At 36.6% G+C, this 19,209-nt stretch overlaps 1 protein-coding gene across 1 annotated transcript; it reads right to left on the reverse strand.

Moving 5' to 3' along the window:
- Window positions 1-8,270: 8,270 nt before the first annotated feature.
- On the reverse strand, window positions 8,271-9,065 carry LOC127095824 (serine/threonine-protein phosphatase 4 regulatory subunit 2). Its single transcript, XM_051034455.1, has 4 exons — window positions 8,895-9,065; window positions 8,775-8,798; window positions 8,673-8,675; window positions 8,271-8,468 (listed from the first exon to the last, which is right to left on the reverse strand). Exons 1-4 carry the CDS (start codon window positions 9,063-9,065, stop codon window positions 8,271-8,273), a joined length of 396 nt encoding a protein of 131 aa, XP_050890412.1.
- Window positions 9,066-19,209: the final 10,144 nt, after the last annotated feature.

Genomic DNA, 19,209 nt, shown 5'->3' on the forward strand with positions numbered 1-19,209 from the left:
GCGTTTATCCACATGAGGAACACTTTGTCTCTTGATCCTGGCTTCATCGAGACAGATAATAATCCGGCAGTAATATTCTGACATTCATCATTTGATTTCATCATAGAGATCAGAGATATATGATTTTAGAAAAAATACCACCCAACCATGTGTGTGCTGTGTGAGTGCATACGGTAAAGCAAATAAAGCTTGAAGATCAATCACTGAATGAAAATAACCATCACATAGCAAAATGCACAATAAGCGCCATAGTCATACATCAAGCGGATATACATCCAACACAATCCCCCAGAATCAGGAAGGAAATACAAGCAAGTGAATTCCGTCAACAGGCCTGACGGTAATCCACACAAATGAAAGGTCTAGCCTGACTAAGGTCCCACAGAAGGTCCTACATCATCAACCATCTTCGCGAACTCTGCGGTGAACCTGAGCTCGGTGTTCTCTTGCTGTAATCTCCCCACCTCCTTCTGGTGAATCTTCATCTGCCTGAAGTAATGATCTCTCTCAGCAATGTAATGATCTCTCTCAGCAATGATCTTCGCTTTCTCTGCTTCCCATTCTGCAGCAAGGACCCTGGCTCTGGCGTCTCTCTGATCTCTCACGAGGATTTGCCTCCTCTTCTCATCTTCAATTACCTTTGCAGCTCTGGCTAGCTTCTCCTTAGTGATGTCGTGCTCCTTCGTCGACGACGCTAGGGCTTGGCTGATCTTCCCATAGTAGGCAGTATCCATCTCAAAGCGCTTTGCTTCCATGGCATGTCGCTTGTCCTGATCTTCCATCCTCACTCTGATCTCTTGATTAGCTGTCTGAATCCGAGCAACACTCATCTCCAATTCAGCTTTCTCTGCAAGCAGCTGATCTCTGGCTCTCTTCATCTCGAGGAATTCTTCCATACTAACAGAAGAACGCGGACCCTCAATCAAAGGACACCAAGGATCACCTCCCGGAAAAGGTAGATGTGTAATCTCGATTCTCTTCCGAAGCCAATCATCAAATAAAGGAAAATATCGGCTATTAACCTTGCCATAAGGAACTTTGCCCTTCCTCTGAATGCTGCGCCACTCATCCAACACTTGCCTCAACTTGGCCTGATTGCCCTCAATCGGGAAGTAGAAGGACTCCTGAACCTCTCGACCTAAAGGAGGACCCTCCACAGCAAACCCCATCTGTCTCCTGAGAAGCACCGGGTTGTAATTGATGCAACCCTGAACTCCTATAAGAGGCACATTGGGAAGACTCCCACAACTGCATATGAAATCCCGTCCTGCCATACCATTATGAGTCCAAGCTATATCAGCGGCCTGCAAACCCATCAACCTGACTGACCACTTGACCGTAGGATCAAGAAAAGCAAAAGCACCTCGGGAAGGCAAATACCCCATAAACCATTTGTACAGCATCTGAGCACAACATCGGATCAATCTGCCACGCCGCTTCTCGTTCCTGTTATGAACCGAATAATAGACATCTCCGATCAGAGTAGGAATAGGATTCCTCTGTATGAATAATCTGATAGCATTATGATCCACGAAGTTCTTATGATTAGGAAACAAAATGGTCCCATAAATGCTCACAGCAATCAAGGCACAGACTGTCTTCCAATTACCTGCAGCCGCATGTTCCTTGGCCTTAGCTTCCAAGAAACTCAAAAGAAAACCGGGTAATTTTCCTTTCTCCTTCAAACCCTCCTTGATCATCTCCGGACTCAAATAAAGAGCACAAGAAATCCCAAGGATGTCAGGCTCCCCCCGAATGGCACAGAAAGGAATCTGATCTCGGATCTGCATACCCAGGATGCTAGCATTGTCCTCCATCAGTGGCCCCAACAAATAATTCGGGAACACGAAACACCTCAGGCCCGGGTCATAGAATTGGAGAAGAGTATGAATGGCGCTTCTATCACTGTCAGTGAGTCTGAAAACCATCTTCAGAATACCACCGTATGCCTCTCTGAACATCCCCACATGGTCGGGCGTAATCAATGCTATCATCTCCTTTAGCACACCGATCTCTAGGTCAAAGAAGCTATAGACAACATCGTCCTTCAAACCGGTCCTCATATCTGAACAAGGAGTCTCTCAACCAGAATCTCGATCAAAAATGTCCCTGCATATGGATAAACATGTGTTAGATGCAGGTAAATGCAAAATGTGATGATGTTGATGAATGAATGCAATGCATTGCCATCCTCCCAGTCATCTGATCATCTATTGCACTGGAGCCTGATCTCTGAACTGATCACAACCATCTGAAGGAATATGTAACCACAAATCCGACTTGGGGGTTCCGAAATAAACGAAACTGAAAGATACATCACCATCCTCATCAGACAATCTCTGAGCAGATAACCACAATCCTCTGAATCGGCCCGGGGAATCCTAAAATAAACGGATCCCCACTGATAAATACCACGGACAGCATTCCGGCGTCTCAGAAACAAATGTCCATAAATCCGACTTATAAATAGGACTCTGATCAACGGAACCAAAAGTCACCATCAAAGTCACCATCTGAACATGCATCTGTAAGAATCACCCTCCCCTCACAGGTAAATTCTAATCAGGTCATCCTAAGGCGGATAATAGTCTCGACAATCGGGCAAAGATACTCAACGGGTTTGCCCTTTCGGGTGTGCCGTTGTAGCTCTCTTAAGATCGTCTAAACCAAAGATCCGGGAAATGATCGGTCACCGAAGTCAACAGCTCAGATGAAGTGACACAACCAAAGTGGATACTCCACAAAGGAAGGGCACTATCAAATGAACCTCGTCCGGCTTGTGGTACATCACGTTGCCAAACACATGTTGACCTAACATGAAGGAGGCAACATGAGACCACACTAATCCTAGGTGTGTACTCGGGCCTGGGTTTTAGCCCCACTCAGAACACCCACCCCAAAACAAGGAACCACCTGCACAGAGGACGGCAACATGATAGTATGATGCATGCAAACATTTATGCGAATATATACACAACAGAATAATCATAAATGCAATAAATAAAACAAACACAAGCAACCTAAACTATCCTAGCACGCTAGGAGAGACTCGCTTAGGGAAGATGGACCAGCAATAGGTCAACTTCTATGTCCCCAGCAGAGTCGCCAGCTATCGCATCCGCGAAAAACAACCGGCGGGCTAAAACAAAACAACACAGAGCCGCCACCGTGCGTTATTTATTCCAAAAGAGGGAAAGGAAACGCTCGAAGTAAACTTGGAAAAGACATGATCTCGCGACCAAAGAGAATGGGATCGGGAGTCGGTTATGCAAAGGGAAGGTATTAGTACCCCTACGCATCCGTCGTACTCGACGGGATCCACGCTCAAAAGATAGAAAAAGGTTGCTAAAACAAACATCACACACACACACTGAAAACAACACAGGTGGGAGAAGAGGGGAGAGGGCTCGCTAGGACATCGCATCCTATGCCTACGTATCTCATCTGGAATGAGAATCAGAGCTACCGTAGTTCGGCTCATGCACGCCGAAACAAAACACAACACAAAAGGCAAACATGGAACCCGAACGCCAATTGCTGGACTTACATCAGCTTCCGAACCAAACAAACCCACACTGGAAACCAGATGCCACTTGATGGACTTATACCAGACTCCAAGCGCACAATAATAGGATACGGACTGCCAATCGTTGGGCTTATGTCCATCTCCTAACACACAAGAGGGTTAACAAACAACAATCTACTAAGGAGTCGGGAACTCGAGCCTAGCAACTGTCAAGCACAACACACTAAAAAAAAAAGGGTGCCCGAAGAGATCTCGTACGACCTCCTGCCTACGTACCTCATCTGGTATGAGGATCAGGGCAACGTAGTTCCCTTGAACAGGGGAGAAAGACTAGCCTAACCAGATACAGAGGGAGACACAACTAGGGAGACTATGACTTGAGCCTAGATGTTATCATGCATATCATCCCTAAGTTAAGGTTGCTATCCAACTTGCTCAGGCAGCAAGCTAATCCTAACCAGGCAAAGCAAAGCATGCAAGCATAATCAAAACGAAGCAAACATACACAATTAGCACACACTATATCCAGACAAAGTGGGCTCACACAAGGGTTAGGCTGCAAAAGCAAGCCAACTGTATCAGGTGATGTTAGCTCTTAACCCTAACATTGAGAGTTAGGGTGAAGCAGATGAAATAGGAAGTGAGGGGTGTGCCTCACAGCTCTTATCCCTGGCCAGGGAGAGCTTTAGACAAAGAAGCGTGGGTTCAGAAAGTGAGAACCCTTCTACACTTATGACACTGACTCAACTGTACAAGGATCTTGGGTTACTATCCACAATGCATCAACACCAGTTGTGTGAGCAAAGGGACGACTCGACTGAATAGCAGGAGATGGATTGCACATCTCTTGTGTCTGCCAATTGCCTTAACAAAGGTCTTTTCCTGCTTGGCACAAAGATAAACAATCACAAGCATTGCCTCTTAAGGAGGACTTCAGACAGGTGCCTGACCAAATAACAGGCCAGGTCTTCCAGACTACATGGAGAAGAAATGTTATACCTCAAATGGTTTATACAACCAAGCAACAACACAAGCAAGTTCAAAATGAACTATAGCAACTAAGGTACCTGAAATCAATCTAGCACAATTAGTATTCAACTCAAACAGTCAAACAGATAAACTCAAAGTCAACAGTTAACTGTACATAAACAGACAAACAAGCAAAGCAATGCACAAAGGTGCAACCCACAAGGCCTAAGTACAAGTCTCAAAGCCTACAAAACAAACTCAAGGTTAGTAATAAACAAGCAATAAACCAACTCCAATTGAGTGCACATCATCAAGCATAAGCAATTGTGCTCTTTGACCTGAAACAAAACTCAAACATTAAGCACTAACCACTAGGACATGGCCTAGGGTCAAAATGGGAGCAATAAGCCAAAATAGAACATGAAAATTATCAAAAATCAAGATCAATCAAATAAGAAACAAATCCAAGTGGTCTCACATTCATATCATCAACCAATATCATTTCATGAGGCAAAGAGTACAAAGCATGCAATTTAGAACCTCATAGGACCAAACAGAAAGATCCAATTCAAATCAACTCACAAACATTTCAATAAATCCCCAAAATATTCATGGATAAACAGAATTCATAACATGATCTACACACCAAATTTCAAGTCATTTGGACAAAGGGAAGCAAGTCAAATAAAATCCATAAGTCAAGGTATGCATATACAAGCCCATACGAGGCACCAAATCATGCATCAACTTCAAGCAATCATAAAACAGAAACTACACATGATAAATGAACCAAATCAAATCCATGACATACTTCAAGATGTCCAGAATACATGTATAAAATTTCAAGTCCATCCAATAAACCACAAGAATTTCACAAATCAAATAAGATCATGACTCACAAAAAGTCCACAATTGTTCAAACAGGGAAGAAAATCTCAATCAAATTGGAAATACACTCAAAAAAATCCACAAAAATTCACATTCAAACTTAACCTTCAGAAGAGTCAACATGCAAAAATTTAGGTCATTTCAAGTTCATATGGCATGGTAAAGAAATTCCACAAATTGGACAAGAAATGGTGTGACACACATTGTCACACCTCCAATGATCAGGTCATATCTCACAAACCAGGCATTCAAAAATCACAAACTCTATACCATAATATTCATCAAAGTGTCTAGATTACACATGTAAAATTTCAAGAATTTTGGATTAAGCATCATCATTTCACAATCAAAACATCAAGCAAGGTGCATGAAAGAACACATGTGAACAAACCCTAGGCAATTTTTAAATCCACACATGCACAATTTTTGTAAAAATATTCACAAAATTCTAGAGATTTTAAGTATCACAATAGAAAAAACCTCATGTAATTTGGACAAGTAATCAAGAAGTTATGAATTATTGAATGAGAAAGAAAATAAAAAAATGGCATGGAAAGGCTTGTATAATCATGTGAACATATGAGAAAAAAAATGCAAAGCCAATTCATGGAATGTCATAGCAAGGAATCGAAGGGAGGCTACTTTCAAATTGTAGCGCGCGCTACAGTGTGACTAACACCAACAACATGCAAGCAAGCGCTTAATTGGATCAAACAAGATTTCTGGAAAAAAATTCAAACATTCATCACGTGTTCTTCATCCAAACCCAGCTCATGAACAAATGTTCACCAAAATCAACAAAACGCATATCACTAGAAAGGTCTTCTAACGTACATCACGAATCCAGCAATAATTTCATCTAATTCTACTCATGCTCAAAGAATCGATCAAAGAAAGTTTCACATGTCAACATTCAAATCATCATAACTTCCTTGTTTCTCAACCAAATTCAGTGGTTCAACTTGCAGAATTACCTCCTAAGCAAGATCTATCTAAAGCATATATTAATTGCATGAATTATCAAAATCGAAAACTCACCTTCAAGAATTGGCAGAAGTTAATTCGCGTGTTTCAGGCCATGGAAGTGCAAAACAGAAGTTCTATGATGATGTGGAAGATGAATGAATGCAAGGCTTTAGCTCAACAGTGCTTGAACACGATGAAATCTCCATTTGCCATTGTTGAACACTCTTGTAACAGTCCACGATTCTTCAAGATTTCTCTAAGATTTTGCTTCAATCCACTTCCAATATGCATGTAGATGATGAATTGATCGAAGGCAAGGCAAAAAGAATGAAGAAAATTGATGAAGAAAGTTGAGAGAAAAATGAAAAAGTTTTAGATCTAGATCTAGAATTCACAATTCTGTTATGGTTAATTAGAAAACAATTATGATTATGGCTTTATATGTGATGCTAATGAAGTTGCTAATCATGATTAGCAAAAATGCAAAAGTTTAAGCCAAATCAAGTTTTATGCTAAATGGCAAATTGACCAATCCACCCTCACATGTGAAAATCCATGTAATAGTGCAATTTCTGGTTTGGAGCAAGTTTAAAATGATGTTTAGAGGCCAAGGCAAGTGGAATTATGTGAAAACAATGCATATTTCTCAAAATCACCTTTTTCCCTCCACTTTTCAAATTAAGTCCACTTGAAAAATGCATTTTTTGTGTGATGAGTTTTAATGAAATGTGATGCATGAATTGAATAGAGGGGATCAAAAGAAATTTGCTCCAAAAAGTCTCACTCCATTTGGCCATTTGAATCAAAAGTTATGCAACTTTGAAATTCAACTTTTCTTGACAATGATTTGATCATAACTTGCCAACCACAAATGAGAAATTCATGTTCTTGGACTTTTTGGAAAGGTGAGAGCAACATCTTCAACTTTCATGTTGAACAAAATTTCATTTGAAGCATATTTGGACATGTAATTTTGAGGAGAAAACCTTTCCATTTTTGGCAATTTTGAATTACAAGTCACTTTCTATTTTTGGAAAGTTTCCATCTGACTTTATTTTCTTCATTGTTGATGTTTGTAATGTCAAATGAAACTTGTTTGGACATGAATGAAGTGTATCCAACCCTCTCCCACCTCCAAATCCATCAGTTGACTTTTGTTGACTGACAGATGAATTGGCTGTGCACTGATGATCTTGAGCTTAAATCTCCTGATGAAATGGCTCAAACATGAAACCCTAGCTTCCATAAGCTCAATGAAACCTTAGAATGATCTCTCTCATCTCAATGAAGACCTCATCCCCTTGACAAGCCCTGATTGGCACAATTCAGATGATTAGGGTTGACCAGAGGTCAAAACCCTAATCCCAAGGAATCTGATCAAGCATAATGAATCTCTTGGTGATGATAAGACCATGATGATGATGATGTACCACTTCAACCAAGATGAAGCTCAATCCCCTTGAGGAATCAAGAAACCCTAATTTGAAGCACAAACCCTCAGATGGTTAGTGATCCATTCAATGAGACCCTCAGGCTTGAATATATCAACCTCTTTATCTTCTGGTCAAGACCTAGGAGGATGACTTGCTTGTTGTGGCCATATGATGTGCAAATATGCCATGCCTAATGACCTAAAAATGAAATGCAATATGCTAAGCTAGTCCCAAGAGAGGAGGGCAAATTTTGAGGTGTTACAATACCTTCACATTATTCTAATAGATTATTTTTCAATATTATTAGAAGAAGCACATTTATAAATTGAAAACATATATAAATATGAAGTATTAATAAGATGAAGTGTAATCAACTCTTTGAAATGCAAAAAAATACAAATATTTTCAAAATAAATCCAAGCAATATAAGTTATAGCTAGTTGGCTTATGTAACTCCATAAAACAAAACATAATCGTCAATATTTAAATCAATGGCGGTCTTTATCATATTCATTGTGTTGAGGTTCATGAGAATCATCATCTTGAAAATTATCATATTGAAGATCATTATCATCTTGATCATATTGAAGATCATCATCATCTTGATCATATTGAAGATCATCATCATCTTGATCATATTGAAGATCATCATCTTGTTCATCTTGAGGATCATCTTTATTTTTAACCTATAAATATGAAAAATTTCTTTTATATATTATTCAATAACGAAGTTACAATAATCAAAGCGGCATATGCAAGGCTTCAAATGACTCAACATCCATGCAATAATGATTCAATTCAAACAATTGATAATTATATATTACTCACTAACGAAGTTTGCACGCTTAGAATTCAAACTCGAATCTATGAAATTTATACATGAATCTTACCATCTAAACCAATATACAATGATAATTTTTAAAAAAACATAATGAAAATGTGCATGGTAACATATGTTCACAATTTTCAACCTAGCTAGCATGAATATATACTAACTTAATGAGTAACTTATAAAACTAATACCGCATATTTAAAAAATTAAACAACTATAAAATAACAACTCAACACTTAATAAAATAAATGTTGATTTTTATTAATGTCAAGTATAGTACCTTTTGATGAGTAAGAGCATATGTTGATGTCGATGAGCGTGGTGTTGGAATATTATCATTGTGCAAAGCTTCTCTCATCTTATCATCTACTTCCTCTTCACTTAAATGTGGATTTTGTTGCATATACATGCTTTTCAAAAGTGCCTCCATTGCTCCCATATTTTGCGCCATGTCAGAAATCTTACCATCATATTGCATTTTCATTAAAGAAATTTCTTCATTTTTTTTTCAACAATGATGGTGTGACAGTTCTTCCATAACATCTCACTCTACCAGGCTTTTCTTTTCCAAACAATTATTGAAATGCTTGTGTTCCAGCTTCAACTGAGTTTTCAATAGATTCTTGAAGTTTATCCTAATATTTTAAATTATTAGTTTTGAACAAAATTAAAAACCACATGTGTATTTATAATGAATATTATAATTTAACTTACAATAGCAAATTGGGTTTCCTCATCCACTTGTTTTCCCTTGCAACTTTTTCGAGTTTCATTAAACATTTCAGCTTGAGTGACTTCTTCTCCATCCTTTTTTGCTCGCTACATGATTATTTATATATTAAAAAAATACTACTTAATAAGAGATTGAAAAAATAACTTATTCTATTGATAATCACACGCAAATATCATACCAATTTTACACGAATTCTAGCAAAATTTGTTGGTCCTACACGATGCATAAACTTTTGCTTGCTCCCATTACCTGCATTGTTTTTACTAATATCCTACAATACATAAAATAGTTCACTGAGTAGAATCAATGTTACATGCAAAGAAATTGAAGCAGTTCATTGAGTAGTAAGTCTTTAATAAAGATAGTATGGAAATGTGCACAATAATGTCTAAGTATAAATTATGCTAATATGGGGCTGCAATTGTGTTTCATTAATTGTGTTTCATACTGTTCGAAACTATGCACATAAGAAAAAGCCATGCATATTATTCCATATTAGTTGAATGAAGCAAAACTTTATCCAACAAGTATATACACACACATAAATATTAATCAGCACATCAATGTTAACTATAGATATTAATCAGCACATCAATGTTAATACTAATAAAATGTAATATAATATATTTCCTCCTGGACTTTCTCCTCGAGTTCCAAATTCCTCTCATATCTTAACACATATTTGACATGAATAAATAATTCTTGTTTACTATTAAAATAATGAAAAAAATTATTACTCTCAAGAGTAGTGCAACATGTCTGATCAACAGGAAATCAAATTAATACTTGATTATTAATTGTATCGGCAATTAGTGTTAACAGTACCTGCTTAAGGAATCCTCATACAAATATATATGCATTGTTCCAAACTTCTAGTTTATTTTATTATTTTAATTCCAGATTTAGTTATTTAATTAGTACAGTAGATGTTTGTTTCATGAATTACTCTCCACAATTTTCAATTCATTAAGTTAAATGGTTGTTATCAATAATCGAGGACATATACTCTAATAATTGGTTACTAACTAATTTTATGTGAGGTCATTTTGATTTTATGAAATTAAAACAGGATTAAAATAACTGTATATTTTTGGTTGATTAGATATAACAGTGTACAATAATATTATATTCTTTCTAGTTTCTTCTATTTTGAAAAGTATGTCCCTCTGTTAAGTTATTCTTGTATCAAAATGTTACTATAATATGAGTTACTAAAAACTAAAAACTTAAAGCAATTGATGTTATAATTTGAAACAACTTTCACGCTAAGCCTATGAAAGCAAATACAATCTCACTAAAGTATTATAACGCCCTTATATAATAAACCCTAATAACCATATGACATCCTTACAAAATAATTTTTGTAACAAAAAATATTTAAAGTAATATTTTTCAATTCAGATTTGGAGAAATGGGAAGGTTAGAGTTTTAGGATAATTTAAGTATTTGAGTAATTTTAGGAAGAATGAGACTCACCCTTGGAGACAAATATGGCAAATAATTTGAGGCGGTGGTCCAGCTTGAGCAATTTCTAATTTCACAAACAGAAAGAAAAAAACGAAGGTATTCAAAACAGAGAGGTAAATGAAAAAGGTGAACAACAAAAGATTTTGGTGGTAAGAGGTATTTATGAGAAATAGAATGAGAATGAGAAACTTACTCTTGAGAAGTGTTTGTAACAAATGATACAACAATACAACGAAGGTGAGTTGCAACAGAAAACGTGCGGTGGCCGGCGTGAGAGTATGTGAGTTGTAGAGAAAATCTTTCTTTGAGTAGAAAGAAAGAAGAAAAGACAGAACGTTGTGTAGAGAGAAAGAAGAAACGGCAGAAAGTTGTGCAGAGAGAAAGAAGAAAATATAATTTAGGGTTCAATTGTAATGAATCAGCTTTTAGAAAATTATAAGAAAAAAATACGAACATTAAATTATAAATAAATTTTCAAAGAAAAACATTCAAGTGAAATGAAAGTGGCCTAGTGGTAATACATGTTTTCTTTGAAAGTAAGGACCTGAGTTCAACTCCTTAGTTGCTATATTTTAATAAATTTATCTTTTTCCATTTAAATATAACATAATAAATTAATATAAGTCTAATTTAAAAATCTTTTAAGGATAAAAATATGTTGATTAAATGTCAGTAATCCAGTGGTAATGATCTTTAACCATTTGCACACTTCGGTTTGAAACTTCTGTTTCATTTTTAAAAAAATATTATTTTTATTTTTATATTTTAAGAAAAATAACTGAAGTTCAAAATAATAATAAAAACCGTAGCCTTTTAACAATAGGCCATGCTTTTTAGTTGTTGTTTTTAAATAAGAAACAACCACATATCTTAACCGTGGCATAAAAGGAATAAACTACGGTTATGTTATATCTACGATTTCATAAGCGTCGCTTATAGTAAATAGACGACGTTTATGTTATGCCCGCATTTTACTAACCGTAGCATAAAGTAAATAAGGGACGGCTTTTCAGGCTTTGCCAAGAAACTCGTCCACGCATAAAAAAGTGCAGTCTATGATACCTTTAGGTGACGGTTTTTCAGTCGTTGCCTATTCTTCCATTGCCTAAAGTATAAAATGTTGTAGTGGAATGTGAAACAGCGTAGAGGTGGATCATAATATTGTGCCAAAGAGTCGATAATCCCATAGTCAACTTTCTTAGTCAGAAGGCTCAAAATTTTCCCATAGTTTTTTTCGAAGTCATCACGTTTACTGAGAGTCAAATCAGAGATCAAGCCCTTCAGACTGTCAAGCTTAGGTTCCTTGTACTTAAGTGTGAAAGTGTTTCTCCTTGGAGTTGTCATTTTCAAGTTCTCAATTCCTGAAACAAATAAGAGACAACTAAGAGCTTTCTTTTTATGATGTTGATGCAATGTATGTGGATGAATGTGATGCATTTTTTGTATAAGTTCAATTGGCTTAAGGCATGGATAAGTCTGATTGCTTCGTATAGAACATGGTTCTCACCAGGTATGATCTAAGGTTTCAAAAAAGTTCCTAGAGTCATGGATCCATTAGACTGTTTGCTACGTGCGGCAACTTACTTGTCGGGGATCAACTCCATCTAAAGAATTTACTCTAAGTGAGGTTCTCGCATCGATCCAACGAGAAATTCAACTCGCAGACCCATGCTACGCAACCATCTTTCCTAGTTGGACGAAGGATTAAGGTTCTACAAATGGTTCTCAGAGTCATGGATCCTAAAGAAGATATCGAAGCTTACGACAACTTACTTGCCGAGCGACAACATCCTCTCAAGAATCTACTCTAAGTAAGGTTCTCGCACTGACCCAACGAGAAATTCATCTCGCGGACCCGCGCTACTCAACCTCGTCTTATCTTATGTTTTTACTCGAGACTCGGGTAAAAAGTCTTTCCCACAAGGTTTGCAATTAGAGTATCCAAGTACCAAAGCATAATGAAACCAATACAAGAGATTTATATCAATATGACAATAAAGATAGCAAAAGCAAGAAAGAAAATCCACACAAGTAAACAAACAGAGGCACACAAACGACCTAACTAGGCTTGACTCACTTAGGGAGTTGGTCCCCAGCAGAGTCGCCATCTATCGTACCTCAGGAAAAATAGAGACACGACCTAGCGAAGCGCAATCGCACGCTCGCAATGATGGACTAAACAGAGTCGCCGCCGAACTTTATTTATTCCTAAAAAGGAAAGGGGAAATATCGATAAAACCCAGGAAATAACGACAATGATTATGGTCGTCGCAACCAATATCAGGGTTCGGGAGTCGATTACGCAAGGGGAAGGTATTAGCACCCCTCACGTCCGTTGTACTCAACGGGAACCATTAGGTTTTGTGCGCGTTAGTGTTAGCTTGAAATGTTGGGCTTCTCGAGTTATTAGGTGGGAAATAAAAAATAGAAGAGAGAAGAATGTTTTTGGATTTTTGACGAAGGACTAAACCTAAGTTTTTTATTAGTGGGGCTGATAAGATTTACAAATCCTGCTCCTACGTATCTCAATAGAGAAGTCAAGGCTTACGTAGTTTTGGGTAGAAAATGTTTGTTTGTTGGTCGATTTTAGCGAAAGCTATATTGTATTAATCGACGAAGACATTGTTTTACCCAAAACAGATGAGGAGCGGACGTATACCACACATCGAATGGATTTACAAATCAACATTCGGAAAAACGTCACTTATCTCAACTCAACAATTGTGGGTGAAACATTGCTTTGCATCATCTTAAGACAAGATGTCTTTCGTTTATGAAAAGGGTTTTCTGATCAATCGCACGGCGGCGAGAAAGAGTTTGATTGGTTGGATGTATTTTTGAGTAATGGCGAGAACTTGGATGAGCGAGATATCTATCTCGAATCCTAGTCTCAGGAGTGCACGGTATCCACCATGTTCTATTTCCATCTTTATTGGCAAAAGTGTTTAATAAAGATTAAGTGTTTTGAATTTGATTGAGAAAGGGGTTTGAAGAAACCGCATTGACAATGACGGCGAGAGTCAAGATAGGCGAGGCATCCATCCCGAGTCTTAATTTCAGAAGTGCACGGTATCCACCATGTTCCATTTCCATCTTTATTGAAAGGGGTTAAGATAGGAATTAAGTATTTTGGAGTTTGAAAGACAAGCACTTATGACTTGCAAGCTCTTACAGCTTGGGTCTAATACTCGGGACAACGTCTGGATATTTCACCCAGGTAATCTTTTTCTTTCAATTTTTCTTGAGGAAATGGTTCGAATGTTTACCAGTGTTTTGGAGGAGAAAGACGAATATTTATGGCTTACAAGCTCTTACAGCTTGAGCCTAATATTCGGGATTACAACTGGGGATTCCATCCAGGGAATCTTTTTCTTCCAACTTTTAGTTATGAAAATGGTTTGAATATTGAAGTGTTTTGTAGAGAAGACGAATATTTATGGCTTGCAAGCTCTTACAGCTTGAGCCTAATATTCGGGATTACAACTGGATATTTCATCCAGGTAATCTTTTTCTTCCAACTTACTTAAGAAAATGATTTGAAGTGATTTGAATTGAGAATGAAGTGTAATTGAGATATTTACGTGTATGAAACGAACATGGATAGATATCAATCGACCAAATATAATGAAATCGAGTAATCGGATAATCTACTTAACAATAATTAATTAATCTAATTAACTAAATCAATAATAAAATGAGGGAGATGTAATTAGACATGGGGTGCGAAACATGGAAATGGGATGTGGACTCTAAATGGCATTTTGGGCCCAAACCCATAAAAGTTAAACCCATTATTTAAATAACAATTGATTTTAAAGAAAGAAAAAAAAGGAAAAGAACAACAAGCTGCTCCAAGGAGGGGTCGCATCCCCTATCCCAAATTCCATTTTTAATTAAAAATAAATAAATGAAACCTGGAGAGTTTTTTCAAATTAATTAAGGCTATTGGTTTCCCAAGATAGCCATTCACGTTCTCCCTTTTTTTTTACAAAACATTACCTCTTTTTCAATGTGAAGAAAAAACAGAGAACACACTCCATTCTTTCAATCTCTCTCTAAACGCAAACAAACCATGGCTTCAAAAAAATCATAAAAACAAACCTCTCACCTTTCTCGTTCATTCTTCAGACGGTTCCTCTTCCAGAAGAAAAAAAAAACGAATCTCAACGGCTTGTTCGTCTCTTTTTTCAAAATGTATTCAGTCCCTGAAGCTTTGTTCACCTTTGATATGAATCTCTCGCTCCCACGAACTTCTCTGCTTCGTCGATCACTGGTGGTCGCCGAAAGCCGTCAACGGTGGAATGGTTTGTTGCATCATGGTTGTTCGTCGAGCTCCAATGGTGATGCGATCTGGAGTAGACACGAATATGAGTGGCAGTCCGACGTGTGTTGTTGGAAGTTGGTCGTGAGCTTGAGGTTATCGATCCTTGGGATTCCGTGGTCGCGATCTGGTGGAGGAGGCGGTTGTGTTATCGATCGATTCTTCGGCTGTGAAGGAGATGAATGGCGGTGAGCAGAGTCTCTCGCGGTGGATCTGCGGAACTGTGTTGAATCAGCGGTTCGTGGGTGGTTTCGATTCCTCGCTGGTGAGGTACAGGAGTTTGAAGGGAGGACGTCGTCGGATAGTAATGTTGTCGTGTTGGTCTTCGACTTGCAGCTAGCGCGTTTGATAGTGCTCTAAACGGTGTTACGACAACTGTTCATGTTGTTGTTCAAGTTGTAGCTTGTGTGTTTGAGTTCGGTTGTTATTCGAGGGGGAAGTTGAAGAGATGGAGGAGTATTAATGGTGTGGAGATGTTCTTTGTAGTAGAAGGAATTTTTTTTGAGGTCTTTTTTGATGAACAACAACCATGTAAGCGAGAAAACTAAGAAAATTTTTGCCCTCTGTTTTTGTGTGTAGAAAAAAGGTCCTGTTTTTGAAGATCGTCCGCCCATTTATATAGTCTTCTCCCCGTTTTTCTTAGGTGATTCTTGTTTTTTCGTCAGTATTTTTAGAGTGTCTTTTTGCAAGATTTTGATAAAAACTTGTCTTTTTGAGATTCCCCGAGAACAGTCATTACGTCGACCAGTCCCCTTTGGTGAAGTTGTCCTGTTACGAGTAAGGTGGCTCTTCTATGGAGAAGAGACATCACCTACTTTCCCTCTCCTGCTTTTCTATTGCTATATTGATGTTACTTAAAACGTGAGAGGGACCTTGGACCAAATGGGTGTGGCTACTGACTAGCCTTTTTGTTGGTGAGCTTTTTGAGTGTTTTTTTTGTTTTTTAGAAGAAAGTTCTCTCTCTTTATTTAATGATGGGGTTCGTGCCTTTTCAACAACATCTTTAGGATTTGTATAATTTCAAACTACGGTTACTAAATTTGAGACAAATACCAAAGTGCCTCTTCTTTCAAAGTTTTTAGAACAAAAATGAGTTTTAAGAATTAAATAAAAATTTAATGAAATTATTCTTAAAAAAACTATATTAAACTGAAACAAAGACGTAGAAAATTCTAATTAATTGAATCAAACATTTTTACAAAGAGATAATAATAAAATGTCTCAAAATGGATAAAGGTCGGGCGCAAAAGCGTTTGAAAAATTAAAATGAATGCATAAAAATGATCAGTACGAGATAAAGTTATTGGAAAATTACAGCATTTCTTTTAATTTTGAAATAAATTTTGACCGGTTAAACAGACTCGAGCTGATAAAAAAGTGGCAGAAAAATTAGTTGACAAATAAATCGAGCATTCCAGATCAAACTACGTGAAACATAGATTAATAAAATTGATGTCTAGAAGCTTGATTTTAAAATTTTTCGTCCACTGATTTGACGCACATCCGTTGATTAATTCAACCGTTTTGCCTGTAGATCCGAAAAAATTATTTCTATTGATATTCTAGGCACTATGCGGTATGGAATGCATGGTATGCTATGCAGAGATGCAATAACTATTATGAATGTATTGAATCAACGGTTCAGGGTCAAAATTGGGGTGTGACACATTACCTCTCAAAATCACCTCCCCACCAACTTTTTTCCTACTTCACTTTTCCTACTCATAACTCAGCCCCATTCACTAAGTTTCTACCATAAACACTTCCATCTCAAATCTCTTATTTCACATTCAAGCTCAACACCAGAATAACCTATTTCTTTCACATTTTTTGGATAATGATTGTATCTTAAACTTTTTTAACATTCTTGGTTTTGTTTTTTGTGTTGGAAATTGTTAGTTGTTCTTGGGTTGTTTTTTTAGAGAGTTTAGAGTCAAGTTTGTAAAAAATGATTAAGTTTGATTTACACACATTTTCTTGGGATTTTTTCTATTACTACCTTTTTATTCACCATTTTTAATCAAACTTTATTGTTGTCATTTGTTAGTTATTGTTGACTTATTATTTATATTTGCTTGATTGATGAGGTCTATTGGGTCATGACCATGGTTGTTTAGAGTTGATAAAACCTTCAATGTTTCAAACCTATTAATGATTGATCAATAAATCATTCATGATACTTTGAGAAATTGGTAGGTTGTCTCTATTTTAATCATACTTGAGTCATTTGATGCATAAATGAAACCATATTCTTTATACCAACTTGCTAATTCATTTGCTTATTGTAATTCCACTAACCACTAACTACTAACTTCTAACATTTACATTATTGCACTTTATTTTATTTGCTATTTATTTTCTCATAATTTATTTTAGTGTTCATTTTATTTCATGTACTTTATGTTTATGTAGTGGCGGAGCCAGATAAAAAAATTTGGGATGACCGCTAACGTAAAATAAAGATTATAAATAAAATGTAAATAGTATTTTAAATAAAAAATTAAAGTTAAAATAAATACAAAGTTAATTACTAAAAATTTAAATTACATGACTTAAAACTACCTTAAAGTAATGCTTTACGCGTTTCGAGTGACTTGAAATCGTCAATAATAGACTCCGAACTAATGCTTGCACTAATCTCCCTTTCAATATATATTGTCATGCTATCTCCAAGAAATCCATCATCCATCTTGTTTCTCAACTTAGTCTTAATAATTTTCATTGCTGAAAAAGACCTCTCAGTTGTGGCCGTAGAAACGGGAAGAGTCATGATAAGACGAAGTAGTCTATCAATCAAGAAGTAAGTTTCAGCCTGTCCAGATGCAACCAAACATGAACATAGTTCTCGAATAGTTGATAAATTATTCAAGTTTGATGCTTGACGAGCAACAAATAGAAAATGTTGGAGTTGAAATTGCAAATTATTCTTCTCTTGATCACTAAAATCCATATGATAATATTTTTCAACTAAAGAACAAATAGTATCAATGCTAAAAGCTTTATATCCATCCTTAGGAGATAAAGAACAAGAAAGAGTTAACAAATCCATTGCCTGCTCACTGAATCTGCTATTCAACTCTTGTAACTGTTTGTCAATGGTAGTGAAAAAGATTTCAACTTTAAAGTAATGTTGAATTGTGACTTGATTCTCTTCAAGACGGAAGCGTCCAAATCTTGTTGTTGAATGAACATCATTAAGATCAGGAATCTCAATACCATATTTTTCACAAAAAAATACCACTTTAGTAAACAATATACCCCAACCATTTTCTCTCAAACCTTGAATAAGATGTTTTGTTGAACGAACCAAGTTCATAGCATTAACTACATCTTGATTTTTTTTGTAAGGCTTGACAAAGCATATCTGTTATTCCCATGATTTCTTTCATCAAGTGCAAAATAAATATAAAATCAAATGCCTTCAAGTAATTGTAACAACTATCTGCATCCCCACGTGTAGCATAACTCCCTCTATCTTTTGCAATTTTGTTTAAAACTAAACAAGTTGCTTCATACATGTTTATCAAACTAGAAATTGAATCGTAATGTGATTCCCAACGAGCATCTCCAGCTCGTTTCAATGTACCAACTTGATTTGCACCTTTACCAGTTACAATCTCATCAATCTCTAACAAATAAGCAATTTCTTCTAATTGGGCAGCTTGTAACTCATCATGACGCATTGTAGAAAAACAAACAACATTCACAACAAAAATCAGCTTCTCAAAAAATTTATGAACAAGTTTGACTTCTCTTGATGATGTAACTAATGCAGGTTGCAATCGATGAGCAAAACAATGAACATAGTATGCATAAGGACAATCCTTCATAAAGAGGGCTTGTAAACCATTCCATTCTCCTCTCATATTACTAGCACCATCATACCCTTGGCCACGAATGTTAGAAACATCAAGGTTATGTCGAGAAAGTATATCACATATTGCTTCCTTAAGAGTTAAAGATGTGGTGTCTTTAACATGTGCCACATCAAAAAATCTCTCTTGTATTAAACCAACTTTATCAACAAATCTTATTACAAGAGCCATTTGTTCCTTTTTTGACTCATCACGAGCT

The sequence above is a fragment of the Lathyrus oleraceus genome, chromosome 6 (assembly GCF_024323335.1).
Source record: "Lathyrus oleraceus cultivar Zhongwan6 chromosome 6, CAAS_Psat_ZW6_1.0, whole genome shotgun sequence".
NCBI lineage: Eukaryota > Viridiplantae > Streptophyta > Magnoliopsida > Fabales > Fabaceae > Lathyrus > Lathyrus oleraceus.

Bases quoted from the DNA above. Each gene is read 5' to 3' on its own strand.
- LOC127095824 (XM_051034455.1), bottom strand. From the start codon at position 9,065: ATGGCGCAAAATATGGGAGCAATGGAGGCACTTTTGAAAAGCATGTAT. The intron at 8,799-8,894 runs GTACTATACTTG...ATGCGGTATTAG, and splicing joins ATGCTCTTACTCATCAAAAG to TTTTATAAGTTACTCATTAA.